The 24,836-nt window shown below is 37.8% G+C and overlaps 1 protein-coding gene across 1 annotated transcript; it reads left to right on the plus strand.

Moving 5' to 3' along the window:
* Positions 1–1,819: 1,819 nt before the first annotated feature.
* On the plus strand, positions 1,820–10,418 carry LOC135633284 (NEDD8-conjugating enzyme Ubc12-like). The gene is made up of 6 exons (XM_065142586.1): positions 1,820–1,977; positions 7,024–7,136; positions 8,454–8,562; positions 8,934–9,012; positions 9,093–9,209; positions 10,068–10,418. The coding sequence occupies exons 2-6, from the start codon at positions 7,028–7,030 to the stop codon at positions 10,203–10,205; spliced, it is 552 nt and encodes a 183-aa protein (XP_064998658.1). The 5' UTR covers positions 1,820–1,977; positions 7,024–7,027; the 3' UTR covers positions 10,206–10,418.
* The last annotated feature ends 14,418 nt before the right edge of the window (positions 10,419–24,836 follow it).

Below are 24,836 nucleotides of genomic sequence, written 5' to 3' on the forward strand. Positions count from 1 at the left end.
AATTGTGGGAATTAATTTGGGCAACTATGGAGGGCTGATGGATGGTTATGGAAGGGTAGTGAGATGCCAAGAATGCTGCTCTAATACCAAGTGTTAGAACTCTTGCAGATTCTAAACTCGGTGTTGATCTCTTTAGGGGATCGACCTTCTTGGAACTCTATAGGGGTTCCTCCCTCCAAGTTGTTGCTCAAAGGTTGCAGAAAAGATTCATTTTTTACTTATGAAAAAAAAAATATATATATGTCTATTTATAGGGCTTCTAAACCTTAACTCCTAATATGACTCCTACTTCTAACCAACTCCTAATATGACTCTTACTCAGACTCTTATTCCTTTATAATTCCAAATTCTTCTCTAAAAAACAACCTCCTAACCCTAGCCGACCTCTTCACCTCTTTAATAGGGGTCGGCTTAGATAAATTTTACATGAATATCCCTCTCAATTAGAACTCTTCTAGCTAGATAGAGTCTTAACACACTCCTGGTTTATACATGCTATTGTTTAATCTAAACAAAATAAACCTTAGTTGATTTCTATGATCTACGCTACCGTGTGTACTCTGCGTCATAACTCTGTTTGGAACACCCTCGCTTCTGTCAACTTTTATGATACTCCTTGGTGTTTGTTTAGTTAGAGATTTTAACTACATCATTAACTATTATGACAAGCAAGATGGTTCTCTATTTTTTGTGAATGCAATACGTTCAATGTTTTCGTGATTTTATACACTCTGCGAGTATGTTGGATATTGGATTTTCTAGATCATAGTTCACTTGGACAATAATAAGACGGGGCTTGGCCTGTGTTTGTGTCCGATTAGACTGTGTGTTTGGTTAAATATATTCGGTTAATCATCTCGTTCATTCAAGTTCCGATCATTGCCCCCCTCACACTCACGGTTGATCCTAATTTAAGACCCAGGAAATGGTTATACTTGGATTGTAAAACTTTTGGACCAAAACTCAGGGATTTCATGATGTTATTAGAGTTAACTGGTTGTCTCATAACAACACTTATTCTGCCCTAGATAACTTTGTTTCTAATCTTGCCAAGATACGTGGTTCCCTCTCCCGTTAGAATTGGCAGCAGTTCGATCATCTTATCCAACAAGCAACCAACGTCCCCAAAAGTCCCATTTCCCTCCTTGAGACTAAGGATGCTTCTCAGCTTTCCTATCTTTACAGTCGTTTTTGAGCTATATTCTTCGTCGAGTTAATCTTAACTGGTAGGCTTTTTAGCCAAGACCAAATGGATTAATGCTGGTGATTGCAATACTCGCTACTATTTTAACATGATCACCTCTAGATGGAGACATACTCGCTACTATTTTAACATGATCACCTCTAGATGGAGACATACTCGCTACTATTTTAACATGATCCACTCCAATCTCCCCTTCTTGGATGTCGAGTACGTACACAACTATTGGCCAAAATATCATCTATCCATCCGCTCCATGGCTCCTCCTCCATATGAGGATCCATCGGATGCTTATCAATCGCACTCCTTGTAAATGGCATTAAGCGGCAACGCCAGGCTTCAGTTCGTGGGCGATCCTGAAAAAACGAAAGCTTGAGTGAGGAAGTACATCTGACACATCATGATTGACTCGTATAATCGAGTCAACTTTCCACCATTTAACTTGGCTGACGAGTGGGTCAAACATGATCTGAACCCAGAAATCACAAAATCCATAACGGAGTTCGGCTCAGCCCGGCTCAGCCCGGCTCGAGCCGCGACCCACCCACGGCTCATTGATTGACTGATGTGTATCTGGCACATAAAGAGACCTCAATCGACCCCCAGCATGCTTGTTCCAAGGCCGCCCTATGCTTCCTCGCGTCTTTATATTCCTCGATCCATCCATCACCTTCGTAGGAAAGGAAAGCGATTTTCCTGATCGTGATCGGCGGCCACCAACCATATTGATCGTCGTTGGCCACCTTGCTCCTCCTCCTCCTCCGCCGTCTCACTAGGTGCGTCCGCCACTTATTTCATCCTCTCATCTCTGCTCTATGTGATGCCATCATTGATCTGAGAAAGGAATTCTCTCTGGTTCTCTCTTTTTCGTATCTGAAGGAGATCCGTTTCATTTTCTCCGCCCGGTTGTGACTAGGGTTAATAGCAGATGCATCATTCCTTATAATTTCTCCAGGATAAGCCTTCACGAGGTTTCCACAATAATCCAGAGCCTATTTTTTCGTTTCGTGTTTCTTGTCATCCCTTCTTCTCTCCTCCTTTTACATCCAAGATGACGCGACTCCTCGTGCTTGGAAGATCGGTTGGCTTTTTTTCCCCACCTCTTCTTCTCGATAAGGCAGTCGAGCTTCCCATCCCGATCCTTTCAAGTGCCTTTCGTTTATAGGTTCAGCCTTTTTTACATGTCTATCCTCTCAAGATTCTAGGGTCTTGTTCATTGCGCGTCTCTATACTGGAAATATTTCCTTCAACTGAAAACATGTTTGTTCCCTATTTTGATTGTTTTAATTTCTGATTTATTATCGGATTACTATTTCAATTTAATCCATTTAGAACTTTAATATTATTATTGCTCATGAGGTATGAACTTAATATGTGCTACGTCTTTCTACAATTTGATGGTCATCGCTGTCCAAACGAGTGAATGTGATTACGCTAGGTCTTTGGAGGTCGATAACCTTGTACTTACTAATTATTTTTCTTTTGATATTCTTCATCTTATGTTCCTTCTAATGACATTGTAAATCTGTTATACCTTACCTCTTGTGTATCAAAAGTTAATGCATGGTTCTTGCTTGTAAACAAAAGGTAGTACTTACATTGAGACTTGGAGCCCTGCATCTTGTTGTGATTAGAGGCCCGCATCATGTTGTTTCATATCAAGTTACATTCGGATGCATGATTGTCTAAAAGATTTCACAACTTACTAAAAATATGATTCATTATTTCCAATTTGATGAACCATTAAGTTCCTAATCATGATTGTCTAAAAGATTTCGGAACTCACTAATAATATGGATTACTAGCTCCTATTTCCAATTTGATGGACCATTAAGTTCCCCTTCAGATATTGGTTGACCTGGTAAAGTTTCTTCTTAGATTAAGAAACAAGATCATAGTATTCATAATATGAGCAGTGCTCTAGCTCCTATTTAATGGAACATGAAGAAGGCTTGTTTTAGATGACAGGAAATATTGGGGTTATTTGTTTAGACTTGATTTGTCTCGATCTTATTAAGACTTGGTTACAAGTAGATAAATAGCTTAGTTTATGTGCTTTACAAAGACCAGCTACTTGAAGTTTTTACAGTTATGGAGTTTACAATCGTTACATCCCAAATGGACTTCCAACCCAAAATAACCAAAAGATGCCAATAATCTAAAATAGTATCATAACATAACAAGATAATTGTATCTTGCAATCCAAAAGTAAAGTCTTTGGTATGGTGCACTAGTTTAAAAATAAAGACTTGTCATTTGTAAACATATCACACAACTTTATTTTTTTCTTCCATGTGGCCCTGAAAAGATTTAAACAACACATCTCAACATCCAAACAGCAAATAGAGAAGATACATATCGCACTCCCATCATAAGGAGTGGAGTCTCCGGATCAAAGGCATATTTTGAGACCATAACTGAACATATGTCAGTTTGAGTTAGTGAAAATGAATGTGATCAATGGTAAGTTTAAGAAAAATATTAGTTTGTTTTTAATGATTTAGGTTTTTTGAATTCTAAAAAGCAAAACTTTTCCATTGCTAGGGTTAGGTTTTTTGAATTCTAAAAAGCAAGACTTTTACATTGCTAGGGTTTCTTCCTGGACACAGAAGTCGATCATTACCTTTATAGATAGTTGCGCTAGAACTATTTGATTGTATCTGCTGTAGTGTTATCAAAGGCATAGGTGCTAAATTGAAAATGCCCGAGGCACTAGGTTTTCGCTCGAGCAAAGTGAGGTGCTCCCCAATATAAAAATTATAGAAAATATAATTAAGAAAAAAATCAATCATTAAAATAAAATTTAGACAAAAATATCAGTTTCATATCATTTCATATTCAAATTGTCACCATTAAAACATCAAATATATTCATTTAACTATCTACAAAACATTAAATTACTAAATTATCTAAATCTAACAAAAAGATCACAAAATAAAAGAAGATTAACATCAAAATTATAGAAAAAATTAACGATTCAAAATTATAGAGGTCACAAATATAGTAATTAACACAATCCATAAACTATTATTTACAAGAATTGACTATTATAAACAAGAGTTCAAATAATTCTACAAGCGGATTGAGAATAGGAGGTCGGCTGAGGGTAGACGATAAAAGAGAGAGGCTGATGCAGGGGAAGTCTAGGATATGAGCGAAGCAAGGGAGGAGGGCAGATAGGGGGTTCACAACAAGAAGGAACAAAGAGGAGGGGTGGTTGCTACCAAAAGAAAGAGAGGCAAAGAGGGCTATTGAAAGAAAGAGAGAGGTAAAGAGGATGCTAGGAGAAAGCGAGAGGCAGAGAGAATGCCAAGATAAAGAGAGAGAGGTCGCCACCACTGTGTGGGTGCGAGTGAGGGCCATTTCTTGAGGTGGGGGGTGTTACGATAGAGAAGGGGGGAGGGGACATGAGAGAGAAAGCGAGCAAGTAGAGGGGAGAAGAAGAAGGGGGAAGAGGCGCGGGGGGGTGTGTGGGTTGGTGGGGAGGGGAGGGAGTAGGAGTCTAGGGTGCCTAGAGTTTTCCAATGAAAGAGAGGAAGAAACATCGCAATGGAGTAGAGTCGCACAGGGTGGGGATTAAATTGCTTGCCTAGTTGAACCCAATTGGGGTTCAACCTAGGTGCAACCACACTAGGGCATGCACCTGGGCTGCCTAACGCCCAGCCTAGGCACTCGCATAGGCGTCGCCCAAGTGAAAACACGTGCTTGGGGATGCATGTAAGGCGCTTGGACCTCGTCTTGCTTGAGCACCTAGGCGAGTGCCCCACGCCCAGTGATAACATTGATCTATTGAAAGGAAAAATAATCTTTTAGAAGTTTCTTGCGGACTTTCTTTTTTGGATGAATAGACCTAAAATCTATTGGGGGAAATCCATCTTGATGCCACCTATTTGTCAAACAAAATGCTTTGAAGGATTCTTGATTTCAAGTCTCCTATGGAAAAATTAAGTGAGCACTTTCCAAACTACCACCAAGGGTATCCTATGTTCATATTCATAGTCACCTGAGGGAAAAACGTGATCCTAGAGCTATTAAATGTGTCTTCTTAGGGTATTCTTTCACATAAAAAGGCTATAAATGCTATCACCTAATCACCAAGAAAGAATACATTTCTAGGGATGTGACCTTTGTGGAAAATCAATCCTCTTTTTGGTGACAGTAACATAATGAAGAAGGTAGGTGGTAGGAACCTATTCAAAATCTATGCTTACCAAATCCATTAGAAACCCATCCTAATTATAGTCCTTCAACTACTCAATTTGCCTCAGATTTTTAATTTTATACTCCTTATCTCCCCACTCTACCTCTCTTTTCAAATGACACCTCACTCTCTTATGTCTCCTGCAAAAAAGCCTTTGATTCTCTTTGCATATATTAGAAAAAAGCAGCCAGCTAACAATTCAATTGCTCTAGTTATTGACCCCAAGGTTGGTAATGGAAAAGGTAACCAAATTATACATCATAACAATAACATTGTCAATGATCTTGATTTACCCATTGCTCTTAGAAAAGGGATAAGAACTTGCATTCTTCACCCTATTTCACAGTTTCCCCTTATTGAAACGCTCACAATTGTATAGAGCACTTACAACGAGGCTGGCATACCAATAATATCCATTTATTATCCAAGAGACATTGAGTAAAAGAATCTTGGAAACAAGCTATTAAGGAAGAAATACAAGCATTGGAGAAGAACCAAGCATGGACTTGTAGACTTAGCAAAGGGGAAGAAAACCATGGGGTGTAAATGGCTTTATACAATCAAGTACAAAGCTGATGGAAACTTGGAGAGCTACAAAGCAAAGTTTGTTGCTAAGGGGTATACTCAGACTTATGATCTAGATTAGATACCCCTCAAGGCTGCACCTGGTGAAGGGATTATGTTTTAGTAACAAGGAAGAACTTTTGAGTAGAAGCCTGTATAGACTCAGATTGGGCTAGTTCCATTAAAGAAAGAAAATCAACTTTCGGTTAGTGCACATGTCTAGCCGAAAACCTAGTCACTTGGAGCAGCAAAAAAAGTTAACAGTGGCCTGATCAAGAGTAAAAGCTGAATTTAGGGTCATGACATTAGGAATTTGTGAACTAATTTGGCTAAAGACAATATTTATAAACTTGAAGACAGAATAAGTAATCCTAGATGTTGTAGAGTGGCAACAAAACTACTGTAAATATTGTCCACAGTCTAGTTCATCTGAATTTTATCCATGATCTAGTTCACCTAAATATTGTCCATGATCTTGTTCACCAAGATAGAACCAAACTTGTTAAAATAGACCAATATTTTGTTAGAGAGAGTTGGATAGTGGACAAATTTGCACATCTTATATTTCAGCCACAAAATAGTTAGTCAATGCTTTGACGAAAGCTTTACCAGGTCATGTTCCATAAATTACTTGTGGATTGCCAAACATATTTGCAACTGCTTGAGGGGGCGTGTTTGAGAATCACACAACATGGAAGCTGTAAATGGAATCCTTGAATATGGAAGCTATATTCCTATCCTTATGGAAATTGTATTCTTAGAACATGGGCACAATATTCTCAGAATATGGAAGCTATATTTCTATATAGGCTGTATTTTTAATTAGAATATAGTTTTATTCCTATATAATTAGATTCCTAAATAGTTGTATTCCTAATTTACGTAGGATAGTTTTAGGATTTACATGTATAGTTTTATTCCTGATATATTAGGACTGTAATAGGACAATTGTATTTGACTTTTTAGGGATTTAGATCCTCTATAAATTTACAAGCTCATTCATGAAGTAACGAATGAAAGTACTCATTCTCTTGTTTATTTCTCTATCTTACTGCAGAGCAATGATAAAGCTTTTTAAACTTAAGGACCAAAAGCGGCAGGATGCAGCAAATTCCAGTGGAAATGCTCCTGCCAAGAAGCAAAGTGCTGGAGAATTGCGTCTTCACAAAGGTTTGTCTAACTTGGAGTAGGATTCTAAGTTATTTCAACTAATGCTTCATCACTATTTTCAAACATTGTATTGTTTATTACAAGGATCTTATAATGCCAAAGTAGTTGGCATGGCAAGAATTTAGCTATTTGCAGTGAACATAGATAATTTTTTACCTTACTGTAAGAATTTAGAGGTCACTTTCTGATTGTGATTTAGGCATCTGTACTTAAAGTATGAATTCGATTACCCTTAAACCAGACGGTCCATTGGACTGCAACTTTTATCTGGTTCTTGCCAAGGATATCAAAGATTTTATTTTTCTCCATGCTTCTCTGAAGTGTATAGAAGTTTAACTGGATCATAACTTGTTGTCTCGCCCCTCTTCTTCTCCCCTTCTCTTCTCTTCTTTGTAACCAACAACCAACATTGTTGCCACCCTCTTCTGCCTACTGCTTCTCTCCCTGTCCTCCTCCCTCTTCCTCGTTTCTCTCTTTGCAGTCAACAATAGCTGCTGCTGGCGTTGCCTTGCTGCTGCCTTCTCCTTGCTTTTCCCTCTTCTCTCTTCTCCCTCCTCTCCACTATCTCTGCAGCCAATACTTGGTAATCATGTTGCATATGCCATTTGATACAAAACTCATGTTTTGATTGAAGTTCTTCTTATAATGATTATCTTTATCCTTAAATGTATTTTATAATTTTTGTAAGATATGTGCTTTATTTTACTCAGGCGAGTGCCTTGGACAATATAGAATATTGATGCCTTATAGCATCTACTGCTTTTGAATTTTGATAACATTGGGATTACTAGAAACACATCTTTACATGTCGAAGTGATTTTAGCATGTTTTCCTTTGGTAAAATGTTAAAAATTCAACAATTCTTTAATACCTTTATTTAATGCACTGCAAACAATCTATTTGTAGCTTTCTCCACTCTCATTCAGCGATGTTCCTAGACATATCTTTTGTTTGGTAATATCAATTAGAGGTATATAGTGTGTGGGTGCTACTGTGTCTCATCTAATAAGTTGTTTCATAGCAAATGTAAAGCTCTGCTTTTAAAGCAACTCTTGATTAACCTAACACTGATAACCTAACATATGGAAGTACTTTTTTGTTTTGCAAGACTTTGTTTTTCTTTCTTGTCTATGAATGCCACATGTTGATGGATTGCAGTCTCTTGTTAAGAGATCAGATAGATTATGTTGGATTCTTTACATTTGGAACAGTTTAGTTATGTTGCCTAACAACTTTTTGATCTCTTTGATCTGAAATTTCCTGTCTTTTAAAAAGATTGCAGGCTTTTACTTAATTGTTATTATTTTTACTTTTCAGATATTAGTGAACTCAATCTGCCTAAAAGCACTATCATATCATTTCCAAATGGCGAGGATGATCTGATGAACTTTGAGATCAGCATCAGACCTGATGAAGGATACTATCAGTAAGTAATGTCTGCCAATAACGTTTTGCTTTTTGATATGCTTACATAAACTGTTCCAGCAGTCAAGAAGTCACCTTATATTGGAGGTTAATACTTAAAATGTTGTTTTGTGTTAACTTATGAACATCCAGAAGTTTATTTACTTTGAATATGATTTATTCTCTCTCTCGTAGTTTCTTCTGTGTTACAGTAATTAGTCTTGTTCCTGTGAAGAATTTGTCTGCTACTTATGATACTTAAAGTTGTCCTAAATACTGTTAAGCACCCACTTCTCTTCCTATTGGTTTCTTCTTTTCTTTTTAATATTATTTTATTCTTATAGTGATTTCTGTATGTCATGTTTAACTATAATATTCTAATTGATTTTTTAGGGGGGGTAGATTTGTTTTCACCTTCCAAGTATCTCCTTCTTATCCTCATGAGCCACCAAAGGTTAAGTGCAAGACAAAGGTAAAAGTTTCATTTATGGCAGTAGTCAGTTTATCTTGCCATTTTGATTGCATAAGATTTATAATTATTTTTTACTCCAGGTTTACCATCCTAATATTGACTTGGAGGGAAATGTCTGCCTGAACATTCTGCGTGAAGATTGGAAGCCTGTGCTTAACATTAATACTGTTATCTATGGCTTGATTCTTCTTTTCATGGTATTCCTAGTTCAGATTGGTGCTACTTTCTTATTGTCCTTATATACATAAAATTATTATAGGTTTGGTCATGTAGAGTTAATTTCATATTTAAATTATCATTTTTTATTATGATTTGTATAGTTGTTAATTTGCTAATATAATAGGACAATGAAAGAATATTTTGGCATCAAAAGATCACATTATAAGAGACATTGTTTGCCATTAGATTGGACACTACCAGTGTTATAGTCCAATATTATTGAACCTTTAGATATATACATTTATATATTGTTTTGAATTTTTTTGTTTTGAAACTAAAATTATATAAAGGTGCTGTAACTGAAATGTTCATAAATCCATGAGTTGTTGCATTATTGTTGAATTGGATATTCAAGTATATGGTCATGTCATCCATCTCAAAGGTGTTTTTCTTCTTCCTAAACACGTGCTATGAATGATGAGTGCATTGAGACATTTTTGCCTGATTGTGTTCAAACCGTCAGTTTCATTGTTTCATCTGCTGATCTTTGAACATTGTGGGGATAACTACATGTTCTTTGTCCACCTGTTATCATAGCTTCTCCTGTTGCTATGTTAAAAGTTTGTTTTTGTATTATGTCATTTAACATTACGTGTTTTGATGATCATTAGCTTAAATCCAAGTGGCTCTTATTCAGAAATTTTCAATTTGCCATGAACATAAGTAACAATCCAAGTGGTTCTAAATGTTTTATCTTTTAGCACTTTTAATAATGTTTTTTTGCTTGAATAGCTTTTTTGCTGGATGCATAATTTGAAAGAAATTTGTTTCAATGTATATCTTATAGCATATAACCAGTAACTGTCGTAATTGGCTGTTATTGTTTTTGGACACAGCAACCAAATGATGAGGACCCATTAAACCTTGATGCAGCTGCAGTTCTACGTGACAACCCCAGGTTGTTTGCGTCAAATGTACGAAGGGCAATGGCTGGAGGGTATGTGGGTGAAGTCCACTTCCCCAGGTGCATATGACAATGCTATTAAATCAGAGCTTCAAATGCATGGTAGAGAATGCAATAGATATAGATTGGAAACCATGCGCTTGTCTAAAAGAATTGTTACTTGTGCTGCTATAGAACCGTGTAACTCTGTTGATATTTGTGTTTGTTTCATCTGTGTGATGTAAATTGGTGAATTGGGCATGACGTGTCCATGGCCATGCTTAAGAGTACATCATTCGGTCAATTTGTTTCGTTCATGCTACTTGACTACACCAACCTTGAGACTTGGGAAACACGGAAGACAAAAACAAAGTCGACTGGCGCGTAGTGATGGATCGGTACGACGATGTTGATTTCCCCCTCCATTCTTAGCTCGTTTTGTCAGAGACGCCAAACTATTGTGATGCAATAGTTAAATTCATTCAACGCTGCTCGTTCACCTAACACAAATCTATGGAAGTTTCCAAAGCAGGGGTCAACTTAATGACAGAAGAGAAGAGGTGTTCCGTTCTTAATGACTCACCGGCCATCTATTATTGTACACGTTAAAGGATGTTTCCGACATGGTGGATACGAAAATCAAACCATCATTAATGTGGCATCAATGATAATGATAGAAACATATATATAAAAAAAAAAGAAAGGCGAAATTTTGATGTTTTGGTTTCCCTTCTTCTCCCACCTCTGCAAACGACAAACGACCCGACCACCCGTATTGCCGAGAAAGAAAAGTCGTGATAAAGACAAAAGCAAATCGTACATGCGTCTTTTTGACCCACTGTACAGTCATCCACCGACTCTTGGAGACTTCGGTGGCCGACATCGCCGTGGCGTATAATCGCGTCCAAAAGAAAGAAATGGTGGTGGAGTAATGTGCGGCTTTCACTAGGGATATTGATTTCAATCTTTTTAGCTTTGACTTCCTGTTAAATCAAATCAAATCTGGCCTAAGACGTCACCAATTAATATACATCTGAAACTTTGAATTATGTCTTAATCAAAATGATCAGAATAAACATACATCATATTTCACATCAATTCAATCTAAAAATGTTTAATTTTTAATTTTTAATTTTAAATTATAAATCAAATCTAATATAACGGTACGAGATTATCCTTTTTTTTTTTTCTTTCATCTCTCACATATTTTTACTGACTCATCTGCTAACTGAACTGAACTAACCACTCAAACTTATCTCACCTAAACTCAATTGGACATTTTACTAAAAACACAAAGTTTTTAATAATAAAATTTTATCATACGACACCTCTATTTATTTTTATCAAGGGATCACTTTTTTTAAGATATGACCAAAATACCTTTTATAAAATCAAATAATGATATACAATATCTGTTGCTCATTTTGATTTTTTTTTTTTTTTTTGATTGAATCAGTTTGCTTGATATGAATCAGACCAAACTGATTCAAAATAAACTAACTATTTGATTTATTCAATTTAGGCCTAAATTAGTCCTTGTTTTCCCCTCTAAATTATCTTGCCAAACTTTATTCGATGAATGCAATAGGAATGTCGAAGAGGTCAGCGAGCATCATTACTAGCTTTCTTGCCATTGGTATATAAGTCATAGGTGCCCTGCAAGTCAATCACATGAGTGATGACATATATGATACTCTTTTTATTTATTTTATTATTTAATTTTTTACTTTATATTACTTATTATATATATATTGTAATGTCCGTGGATTTGTGCAATGGGAATCAGATCATGATGAGATCATGATAATGAGATCGATTCATCTTTAAACACAAACCCTAAATAATCCTGGTCATAGGTCACTCGAGAGGGATATCGAGATGACCGGATAGATTGATATACTGTACGCTTATCCATATAATGGAGGTGGCAGTCTCATAGTTGCTCATATGTGGACACTAGGGATACTACATAAGTACTCATTGGAGAATAAGTTTACTAATTGATTCGCTCACAGAATGCTAGATGGTTGATGGTACCTCATTATCAAACAACGATTACATCATCCTCATGGTGTATCTGGTCCTTAGACTTGATACACCAAAGATATTTATATGAGTACTCCACTCTTTGATACCAAACTTATAGACCTAGATGTTTCAGATCTAGCATAGCCGGTCATCGGGAGTGAAAACCAACCTTACGAAGATTATTGAGTATCGATAGAGGATCATCCTCTCTCGATGTCATAAGAGAAATATCTCATTTATTCTTGCTTAGGCAAATCTTGACTAGGGTCATTCGGATTGAGAGATAAAGAGTTCTTCGGGAGAATCTTATTAGAGCAAGACTCAAGTAGAAACCATATGCCCTTGACAGCATTCTACCCGGTATAAGGTCATTGAGATATTAGATGGATGAGGGACTATAAATATATGGTAACTGAGAACAGACAAGTCTAATGGATTGGATTGTCCTATATTATCTATGGACTACAGCGTAGTGGCATAGTATGTCTGATTTAATGAATGGAGTGAATTATTATGGAGATAATAATTCACTGAGCTAGAAAGAGTTATGATAGGTATGAATCATTGTCACGGACAAACTTCTAAACATGATGTTTGATATAATGCTTATGTATATCCGTGTCTTTTGGTATGTTCATGCTTTGCACAGCATGTAGAGGGACAGCCGAAGGCTTAATAGTCTCATTTTTAGTTGGGTTGGTGGCCGCTTTAGGCTTGTAAATAAAGGTTGTGTCATGTGGACACTTATGAGAGATTTTCGGTCTGTAATGGACCATTTTGACCATTTGTTGTGCAACTGTTCAAAGCTTGTAAAGTTTGTTTGTAATTTGCATTGTCTATGAAGTGTTTTTAAAAATATTTGCTTGTGGATCTTGAGTGACGTGTTTTCTCTAACCCGTTTTCTCTTTTGTGGGTCCAAAGGGACCATGGAAGGCTTCGGGGAGGTTGACCTTTGCGGACGGACACGCAAGGGTGCCACACGACTTAGACAAAACTAGCTAAGTCCATGACATATAGTATTAGAGCGGGACAAGCACTCATAGAAACACTTAACATACAAATGTGGGGGGACCTAACGGGGCTGCGTTGAGGGCAGTCAACACACACGTAATCGTTTGGGGAAAAATGGGCATAGAGATGTAGGGAAAAAGGAGTCGCTCAAAAGAGCGAGCATTTGAGATTGGCATTTAGAGGAATGGCTAACCCTTCGCGCAAGAGGCACCATGAGAATAAGGCAAGCTTGGAAGAATACGGAGTACACAAAGGTTGGGATGGTTGAGTTTGAGCTACGGTTTAACGTTGACAACTATACTTGATGGTGCTAAAGGCAAGCGAGACGCTTGGTAAAGGACGAGACCATACAAGGTAGAATGAGTTGCTTAGCGACCGAAAGAGTTATGCAAAGTTCACAAAGGTGAGGGGAATTGCTAACTCGAATAATTTAGTACTCATGCATGGGCTTGTATGCGGACAATGGAATGTTCGCGGCTATCCCAAGGTGACCGAAACTCAGCACCATGGAGCATTAAAACTTTCTCTTCGGCATATGAAGGATACGTCTATAGGAGGCTAAAGTGTGCAACGAGTTCAGCATGTTGCTAGGCCTTAAGTGATGTAACGGGGGCTGTATTGACATGGAGTCACAATCTAGTAAGTGCGTTTGCAGGAGGTAGAGTAATGCACAGTTTGTTTAGCAAATCAGAGTAGTCCAAGAGGATGGTGGTCTCCGAAACGAAGAGAGATGTTGCTCCAATGGGATAGTTATCCAGGAGGGATAAGTTCCGACTCTCTAGAGGGAGAATCATGTGGGACAGACCATACATATTGAGGAGGGGTACCTCAACAAACAACTCCACGAAGCTCAATGGACCGAGCAAGTGACGAGGAGTCGTCGTATGATCTCGCTTGAGAGAATGCATTGGTGGATGCATTGTGAGATCAAGTGGGGGAGTGACCCAAAGCGATACAAATAAAGGCACACTTAGAGTCGATATGGAGATCAAGCTTAAGGGTGGGCTGACCCGTGGAATAGTGGGCGCGAGGGCCAACATCAACTCAATGCAAAAACGAGGAGCAGAGCAACTTGGGTGTAACTTGGCGAAGTACCCAAGCTGCATGAAGGGAGCCAGCATAGAAGATGGAACATGGAGCAGAGGCATAGTGCTTTCCTTGGACAGAAGTCAAGGACATGAACTCTTGCAGAGGCAAGAGTAGGATCATGTTGTTCCATGGGTCATTCATTCTGATGGAGCAGACTCATCTTGCATTGTGCCAAAGACGAAGGGAGCTTTTGGGCACATGCATCTTATCTCGGAGAAGCATTTGATGGAGAAACTAAAGCGACTCAACTTACGGAGGCGAAGTTGGGTTCAGAAGGCCTTGGCACGGGGTAAGAGGATGCGGAGGCGGGTACTCTTGAAGAATATACCATAGTGTTGCCAGTCAAGTTGCTAGGCAGGAAGCGATACGTAGCAGAGATTGTATTGGTAGGGGCAGAGGCCCAGGATCCAGACAATGGTGCACCATTTTCAGCGAAGTTAATGGACTTTGGAGCTACTAGGCGACGGACTGTCCTAGAGCGGTGCTTCATCTACGTGTGACCCAAGAGTGGGTGGATGAAGGTCGATTGCTAAAGGAGCGAACAAAATCGAAGGTGGAAGAGACCTTGCGATAAATTGGCAGAGGCCACACATGGAGGGATCACAATTCGAGTTTATCCCACAAGGATCAGAATGCAATAGAGATGTTACCAGGAGGTGACATGGTGCAGTGGATCATGGTGGAACAGTTCGTGGCAATGCAATACACATAACATAGTCCCGTGAGGGACTAGATCATACGGAGGTATGATTAGGAGCTATTGGAAACTCTACTTCGGTGAACAACATGATGGCAAGAAGGGCTATGGATTCAAGGAATGAAGGCCATGGTATTGTAGAGGCGGATCTTCCATGCATGTATCGAATTTTACATCGGATGAAAGCCTTAGTCATTAGCATACAGGGGCTGTGTTCCACCAAGGAAAAAGTTTGAATGCAAGTACTAGTGAGTCCCATAGGAGGGACTTGATCATGCAGAGGTATGATCGAAGCAACTAGAGAGCTGGACTGCTTTAGAGCCCATATTCGCTTAAAGGAGCCCGGCAAGTCAGATGATAAGGTCGAGTTAGCGAATGCTACTACTAAGGAAGCTAAGGAGAGTAGAATCGGTGCAAATCCTATAACGAGATGGCAGAGGCTATGCATGAGAGTTGCAGTTTGTCTTTCCATCGACCAAAGGGAGCTACTTGGAGAACACAGAGGTGTTGAAGCAGGGGGTCGAAAGGGGTGAGGAAGCGACGACGAGTCCAGAGGGACTTAGCTACCCAAAATCAAGTATCAGTTAGAATGGAGGTGGACTCAGAGAAGTGCCATAGAGACATATCTACTGATCGTGAAGAAAAGGGATGCAGATGCGAGGCGACGGATAGTAGGGCCATGGGCATGGCAGCTCCATGATACTGCAGAGGTGGGACTTCCGTGAAAGTCATTGATCCCTTACTCTCATAAAGGGAGAGTGCTTGGTCGTGAAAGGGGCCAAGGAGGTGGAGTATACAGAGGCAAACTCCAAGTACCGAGACAAGTTTGAAGGGCAAAGGCCAAGGAACTTCGTAAGACCGGTGTCAACGAGCTTCTCATCAAGATAGCCAAAAGTGAAGGACTTCGGGTCATGCAAGAGTGCACGACCAAGGAACGAAGCAGGTAGTACATGGTGCTGTACCTTTGCTACTCAATGGAGTAGGCGGCAAGGTTGATGGAGAAGACGGTATAATCCTAGAGGTGACAAAATCTATTAGAGAATTACTCCAAGTTGGGGTGAAAACTTCTTACATTCCAGAAATTCGATGGCATTAAGAAGGTGAATCACAGTAACTAACTTAACGCAAGAAGTGCAAACACTTCAAGTGCTTCAGAAGTGTGAGCAAAGAGTAGGCGAAGGCCAGTAACCAGCTCAATGTATGGGGTATAACCTCGAGGAGGCGGGTGAAGTCAAGTAACCTTTGCCTTCTAAACTCTTAAGAGAATTGACGAAACTAAGTACCCCAATTCTCTTATCTATCCAGTAGAGGAGCTCTGAATAGGTTCAAAGACCATTTGAAGATAATAGAATATAATAGTTATCAAATCCTCACCAACGGTGATCAGTGCTACTGAGAGTAGATTGTCCGCTTCATTTCTCAACGAAATGCCCCTGAATTATTAGATCCTATGTATGAGATCCAATAAGAGCCAATAGAAGATTATTAGATAGAGACCCACTAATCTAAGAAGTTTGGGTAGTTGGATGAAAATCCAGTACCCAATATGATAGAATCCATCAAGGTTAAGTTGATAAGAGACCTCTATAAATAGGAGAGAACCATAGAGTCATGGGCTAGGTTTTTTGGCTGTCACCTTCTATTCTCCTCTCCCTCTCTCCTCCTCAGTTAGCAGCCTCTATTTGGGGCATGTTATCATGGACAAAATTATAAATGAGGTGTTTGATGTAATGCTTATGTATGTTTGTATTTTTCGGTTTTGTTTATACTTTGCACAGCATATAAAGAGCTGGTTGTAGGCTTAGCAGCCTCATTTTCTTTGATTTTGGTGGCCATCCTAGGCTTGCAAACAAAGGTTGTGTCATGTGGGCACTTGTGGAGATTTCGATCTGTGGTAGACCATTTTAGACCCTTTGTTGTGTGACCATTTAAAGCTTGTAAAGTTTATTTGTAATTTACATTGGCTATGAAGTGTTTATTGAAATAATTGCTTATGGATCCTGAGTAAGATGTTTTCTCTAACCCATTTTCTCTTTTGTAGGTCCTAAAGGACTATAGGAGGTTTCGAGAAGGCTGACCTTTACGGACAGACACACAAGGGTGATGCATGACTTAGGCAAAACCAGCTAAGTGCATGATAGTGTAGATAGCAAGAAGGGGCAGCCCCTTCTTGATTATGTACTGTACGCGAAGAGGAGATTTGGGCAACGACATGCCAGAAAATATTTGATTAAACATTTTGTAATATTTATCTAGATCAAGTTAGTTTAGGTCATAATTGGGTTGGTTTAGAATGTAATTAGGCTAACTCAATTAGGAGCCAAGTGGGCCCAAAGTGGAAGGCTCATTCGGTCACCTAAAGTTAGGAGAAACCACCCATGAGTTGGAAAAGTTAAGACCACACTTTTCCATGTTGTCAGGCGGTGGTATCGCCAGATTGGGTGGTGTTATCACCCAGTGTCAGATAGTGGTACCGCTAGTCTATACGGTGGTACCGCCCAAACACAGTCTCCTAGAATGTGTCAAGCAGTGGTACCATTCAATGTCGGTGTTGTAGGTAGTGGTACCGCTAATACCTTGAAAACCAAGGATGAGACACTTTTAGGCTCCAATTTGAATCTATTTGGGGCCTATAAATACCCCTCTCATCCTTGCTCAGATTACACAAGAATTGAGAGCAAAAAAGAAAGAAAAATGCTATTGTAATCTTGTGAGAATTCCTCTCAAGCTTTAAGTGTTGGTGAAGTTTAAGAGAAGAGGTAGTAGGGGTGTAAAGGTTCTCTCTTAAACCTATCAAAAAGATAATCAAGTTGTAAAGGTAACTAGTCTTCGCTCATTGAAGGAAGACCGTTAGTAGATGTCGATGGTCTCGACGGAAGAGGAATCAGGAGTGAATATAGGTCACGACGACCGAACCACTATAAAACTCGGTTTGCATTTCTATTTGTGCAATTTACCTTTATTGCAAACCGCCTTACTTGCTTTACTTTCTTATTACACTCTTTACAAATGCTTTCAAGTTAAATGCATTTCTAATATCAATTTTATCGAAACAAAGAGATTTCAAAATCGATGTGATTTTATCCGTTATACTAATTCATCCCCCCACTCTTAGTGCCAACTCGATCCTAAAAATTGGTATCAAAGCCATGTTCTTTTCTCATTTGGGTTAACACCCAAGAGAAATGGCTTTTTTCGGCTTTCAAGAGGATCATTCTATCATTTGTCCTCATATATTCAATGGGACGAACTACACATATTGGAAAACTTGAATGAGAGTTTTCTTGCTTTCTTTGGATTTAAATTTATAAAGTATTATGGAAAATAGCTTTCAAAAACCCTCTAGACCAATGAATGAATGGATTGATCTAGAGAAGAAAATGTTTTCTTTAAACGCTAGAGCTATAAATACTCTATTTTGTGTCTTGGATAAAAATGAATTCAATCAAGTTTCTATTTGCAAAACAACTTATGAGATTTGGAACACTCTTGAAATCACACGCGAAGGCACTAGTAGAGTTAGAGATTCTAAAGTTAATCTTTTGATGCATAATTTTGAATTATTTCAAATGAAACCAAGCAAAACTATTGTTGATATGTACACCCGTTTTATGGATGTCATCAATAGTTTAAAAGCTCTTGGTAAAAGTTTTTCGAATCTTGAACTTATGAATAAAGTTTTATGTTCTCTTCCTAAAAACTAGGATCCTAAAGTAACCACTATTCAAGAATCAAAGAACTTGAACCTTTCCGATTGAAGAACTTATTGGGACTTTGATGACTTATGAAATGACATGCAAGACATATGATGAACTTGATGAACATGACATGCAAGACACATGATGAACATGAGAACAACCTTCCAAAGAACAGGAAGATTTAAAACATAGAATTCAAGAAGACTACTCGAGTGAAAGCTCAAGTGATGATGACTTTGAACTCTTAACAATAAAGCTTAAAAAGTTAAACAAGAATCAAAGAATAAAAACAAACTTAAAAAGAACACAACTACTTGCTACGAATACAAGAAGTCGGGTCACTCCAAAGATGAGTATATAAAACTAAAGAAGAAGTTGCTAAAGGATGAATCGAGTGCATCCAAAGATGATGAGCAAACTAACAAAGACGAGGTGGCCTTTCACAATGAGGTATGTAACTCTCCCGAAATGTACTTACCTTATTTTGAAATAACTTGATGCATTTCATGAGTTATTTTTAAATTAGTTTAGAAAAATTATATATATATATATAATTTTATTATGAAAATTGTATGTTCATGATAAGGGAACAAAATGTTAGATTTAAATCAATGCTTGTACATCTAATAAGATTAATCCTAAGTATGTTTTTAAGAAGCAATAATGTGTATCTTGATAATTTATGTATTACTTTTTTTTATTGATTATGCTTTATGTTCAATTAAACCATGCTTGATGATTTAATGATGTAATAATAATTTGAAATAATGATGATTTGAAATCATGCTTAATGAGCTTATATTTCAAAATTATGCATGATGATTTTTGTGATTTATGGCTTATTGATCTTTGTCGTAATGAAAGTTACATTTTTTATTTTAAACGATGATGCATATTTTTGTTTGGCATAAAAGATAAAGGCATGCTCGTATGAAATCAAATTACTTAAATTGAAACAAAAAGGGGGAGGATGCATGTTTCTTGAAAATATCTCTAAAGCTTTTCAATTTTTTTCAACAAGTGATGAATCTATTTTATGTTATCACTTGAATTAAGAAAAGTGATTTTGATGATAAGTTTAAAATTGACAAATTGAATTTGAATGAAAAATTTCCAACTAAATCATGGACCTTCTTTTTATTTCTCTACTTAAGCTATCTTTTATGAGAATCAAAATATTTTCTATCTTTGATGATTCCTTCTTAAAATTTACTAAAGAAGAGACTTATGCAAATAAACTATGACCTTGATAATGGTTTGAAATTATGCATATTATACCTTGAAGACTTGAAAGTATGTTTTGGTAGCATGCATACCCAAGTAATAATGATTTAAAAATTTATTGATTTAGTATCATGCCTAAAGTGATAATGATGATGACTTGAGCATTTCTTACAAGAAAATTTTATGGATTGAGATTTATTTATTTTATCCAAATCATGATTTTGATTTCTCGATATTTGATAGATGAGATTTTTCTATGAATCAAGATCTTGTTTTTGAACTCCTATGTTTCTTTTTGCTAATTACTAAAAAGGAGAATTAGTTAATCATGATTTTTCTTGTGAATTCTTAGAATTATAACATGAGATTTTTTTATGAATCAAGATCATTTACTATGATTCTTCTTTTCACTATTTGAGTCATAAAAAAATAATCATAATTTTTCTCTTGGTTTTTTGATATTCACTACTTAAAATTTGTATTCATGAAGTGTATATCTCATCACCCAATTAATTTTTCTTGTTATTATTCATGTAATGATATGAAATTATGCATGAAATACTCATGCTTACAAATGAGAAGTTATGATCATGCATAGTAGGATGTAATGTAATTTGACATTTTGATACCATCATGATTTGAAATATTTATGATTTGGAATAATGCATAGAATACTTATGATTTTTTGATGAAATAATGTGAAAGTCAACAATTATCATTTTATGAAATGATACCTTATTTTAATATGATATATTAAAATAAGAATGATATTTTATCTTTGTCATGATTTGGAAATTGATATAAAGGGAAAAGAATTACAATATTGTATTCTTCCCTTTTTTTTTGACAATGACAAAGGGGGAGAAAGTATTGCTAGCTTGCACATTTCAAGGAGAAAAACTTGCTATGAAGCAAACTTGCTAGCTTGCACTTCTCAAAAGAGAAGAAAGAACTTGTTATCTTGAATATCACCAAGAAGTGCTAGCTTGCAATCTCAAGAGAAGCAAAAGTATTATCTTGCACATTTCAAAAGATGCAAAAAATTTACTAACTTTCATATAAAAAAACTTGCTAGCTTGCATAATGATATATGCAATGATGTTTCAAAGACGTGAAATTATGCGATGATATATGATGTTTCAAAAACTTAAAATTATGTAATGATTTGAAACTATGTCTAAAAACTTGCTAGTTGCACTTCTCGTTTTTGTTGATGACAAAGGGGGAGAAGTTATGATGATAATCATGCATGGAATAATGTATTGAAATTTTGATTATGCATAATTTTATGATGACATGTTGTTTGGATTCATGATTAAAATTGCTTTGGCTTGAATTCAAATTGAATTCAAGGTTCTATCGATATGGTATATTGATAAGGGGAATTAAGATTAACTCTGTCATCAATTGGTTGTCATCATAAAAAAGAGGGAGATTGTTGAATCTTGAATTTTGATGATGAAACTAATTGATGTGTTTATGATCTAATCTGCGTTTCGAGTGACGCAGGACTAGCTTCGATCAAGGAGAGGCAAATTGATTAAAGCAGGAGGAATTAGATGTTGGGCCATAGTGAAACATGTTAGAAGATTAGACATTGAGCTGGAGGATCGGTTGATGTATCGACAGAAGACTTCGTGCCATGAGTTCGGGCATTGAGCCTAGAAGAGCAGATAATGTACCAAGGAAATTAGAGTTACGGAGGTCAACATTCCGATTAGGCAAAAGGCCACAAAAAAGGACAATACGCCGAAGGATTGGACGAAGCGTCGATGAACTAATGACATGCCAAAAAATATTTGATTAAACGCTTTGTAATATTTATGTAGATTAAGTTATTTTAGGTCATAATTAGGTTAGTTTATAATGTAATTACGCTAACTCAATTAGGGACCAACTAGGCCCAAAGTGGGACTATTTTAGGCCAAGTGGAAGGCTCATTCGGTCACCTAAATTTAGGAGGAACCACCCATGAGCTAGAAAAGTCAAGAGCATACTTTTCTATGCTATCAGGCGGTGGTACCGCCCAGTGTTAGTGCTACAGACGGTGGCACCGTTAGTACCCAAAAAATCAAGGATGAGACACTTTTAGGCTCCAAGTTTGAATCCATTTGGGGCCTATAAATACCCTTCTTATCCCTGCTCAGATTACATAAGAATTCAGAGCAAAAAAAAAAAAGAAAAACACTATTGTAATCTTGTGAGAACTCCTCTCAAGCTCTAAGTGTTGGTGAAGTTTAAGAGAGGATGTAGTGGGGGTGTAAAGGTTCTCTCCTGAATCTATCAAAAGGAGAATCCAGTTGTAAGGGTAGTTGGTCTTTACCCATTGAAGAAAGATCGTTAGTAGATGCTGGTGACCTCAATGGAAGACGAATCGGGAGTGGATGTAGGTCATGATGACCAAACCATTATAAAACACAGTTTGTATTTCTATTTCTGCAATTTACCTTTACTACAAACTGCCTTACTTGCTTTACTTTCTTATTACACTCTTACGAACACTTTCAAGTTAAATATATTTCTGATATCGATTTTATCGAAACAAAGAGATTTCAAAATCGACGTGATTTTATTTGCTGCACTAATTCACCCCCCCCACCCTCTTAGTGTTGACTCGATCCTAACAATGAGTCTCTATTTTTTTTTCTTGCTCATTATTGGGCCTACGTGCCTATGATTATGTTATAATTACATAAGGAGATGCAGTAGAAGCATGGAGGCGATAGTGGGACCCATGAGGCTAAGACAAATGATCGTGATGCATGGAGATGTATCGAGATGCTGACAGAATTGACGAAGATGAGATGGACGATCACAAGGCATAGAGATGTGCCAATACACACATAGATTATGATGTGAGTGATTCGGCCCACTAGCTCGGGCTTAATCACATTAGGTTATGGTCTATGATTATCAAATGTGATTGCTCATGTGATGTGTGATTGCTTATATATCTATTAGATATGTATATATATTTACATACGATGTAGATACATATTAAATATGTATATGTATGACACGCCATTGGAGACCGAATCAAAATCCCCTCTTTTGATAATATTAAGTCGGTAAATGCGAGATAATTAGATTGACCTACATGGCTTTCCATCACCAATCACACAAAGCCCGAAGAGTTGACTTCCAAGAGAGGGAAAGCTCTAATGACAGATCTCTACTATCCATGCATGAGGGTGGACTTCCCTAGATGGGAAGGAGACCTGATCAGTTGGATCTCATGCATGGAGCGATATTTTTGGTACCACAAAACTACGGATGCATCTATGATGGAAATTACGGCTATACATCTTGAAAGGGATGCCATACAGCGGTTTAACTGGTTTGAACACACTCATGGAGTCTTCTCATGGCAACAATTCAAAGAATGACTGTTGATCCGCTTTGGACCAACCGATTACGAGAACATTAACGAACAACTAGCAAAGATCCGACAAACCTCCACCATTCAAGAGTACCAAACCAGGTTTGAAAGGTTATCTAATCAAACTCATGATTAGTCTGAAAAATAACTATTGTGGACCTTTATTGAGGGCTTGAAGTTGGAGATCCGGGGAGAAGTTAAAACGCGACAATCGTACACGCTTATGGCAGCCATCTCTTTTGCATGACTTCAAGAGGAGCGATTGAACCATGAAGCCCGGAGGACTAGGGTTGCTCCCCGACTAGCAATACCGAAGCCCTCAGCCCCCCTATTGTCAACTGAGCCCCTGCACCAAAAAGGTTGACAAGAGAGGAGCTTTGGGAGCGATCTGTAAAGGGGTTATATTGGCATTGTGATGAGCTATGGAGCCGTGAGCATCGCTATAATGATGATGAAGCCAATTGAGAGTGTTTATGATTTAATCTATGTTTTGAGTGATGCAGGAAGCTTTAATCAGGGTAAAACAATTAAAGCAAGAAGAATCATGTTGGGCCAAAGAGAAATATATCAGAAGATTAGACGTCGAGCTGGAGAATCGGTCGACGTTTTGACAAAAGGCTTCAAGCCATGGATTTGGGTATCGTGCTAAGAAGAGAGGAAATTACACCAAGGAAAATGGAGTTATGGAGGTCAACTAGGCGATTGGGCAATAGGCCGCAAGAGAGGACGATGCACCGAAGAATCGAATGAAGTGTCGATGAACCAATGACATGCCGGACAACATGATTTAAGCTCTATAATAATTGTCTAGATCGAAGTAGGCTTTATTTGTGCAGGATTAACTACGATAGTGATCAAGGCATAAAGCAAAATGAAGTCCCAAAGTCAAGAATGAGACTTCATTGGGAGTTCGAGAGTTCGTCGAAAGTCCAAACGTTAATCGAAAGTTCTGACGAAATTGACCGAGAAGTCCAGGAGCTTGCCGAAGAAGCTCATCGAAACTTACCAAGAAGATCATCGTGAAGTCTAGGAGCTTGTTGGGAGTCCGCTGGAACATTATCGAGAGATCATTGAAAGTTCATCGAAAGATCACCGGAAACTCGCTGGAAGAAACCTAGACTAACCGGATCAGATTTGCTTAGTGTATGCCTTAAATATCATAGTTAGCACATAATTAGGATTGAAATTGGGCCAACCCAATTAGGGGCCAATTGGGCCCATGTATGGATTGTGTTGGGCAAAGTGAAAGGCTCAAATAGTGACCCAACAAGTGGCACCATCGTGGCACAATCTCTGATATTGTGTTTAGGCAACTGTGTCAGGTGATGGTACCGCCCAAACATAGTCTCCTAGGTGGTAGTACCACCCAGTGTCAGTGCTGCAGGCGATGGTACCGCCAGGACCCGAGAAACCCGGGATGAGACCTTTTTAGGCTTCAAGTTTGAATCAACTTGAGGCCTATAAATACCCCTCTCATCCTTGGTTAAAATACACAAGCACAGAGAACTTAAAAGTAAGAAAATGCTATAGAAATTACTTGAGAGATCCTCTCCTCTAGCTCAAACTTAGAATTCTGTTTAGAGAGGAGTGTGTGCT

The sequence above is a fragment of the Musa acuminata genome, chromosome BXJ3-3 (assembly GCF_036884655.1).
Source record: "Musa acuminata AAA Group cultivar baxijiao chromosome BXJ3-3, Cavendish_Baxijiao_AAA, whole genome shotgun sequence".
Classification (NCBI taxonomy): domain Eukaryota; kingdom Viridiplantae; phylum Streptophyta; class Magnoliopsida; order Zingiberales; family Musaceae; genus Musa; species Musa acuminata.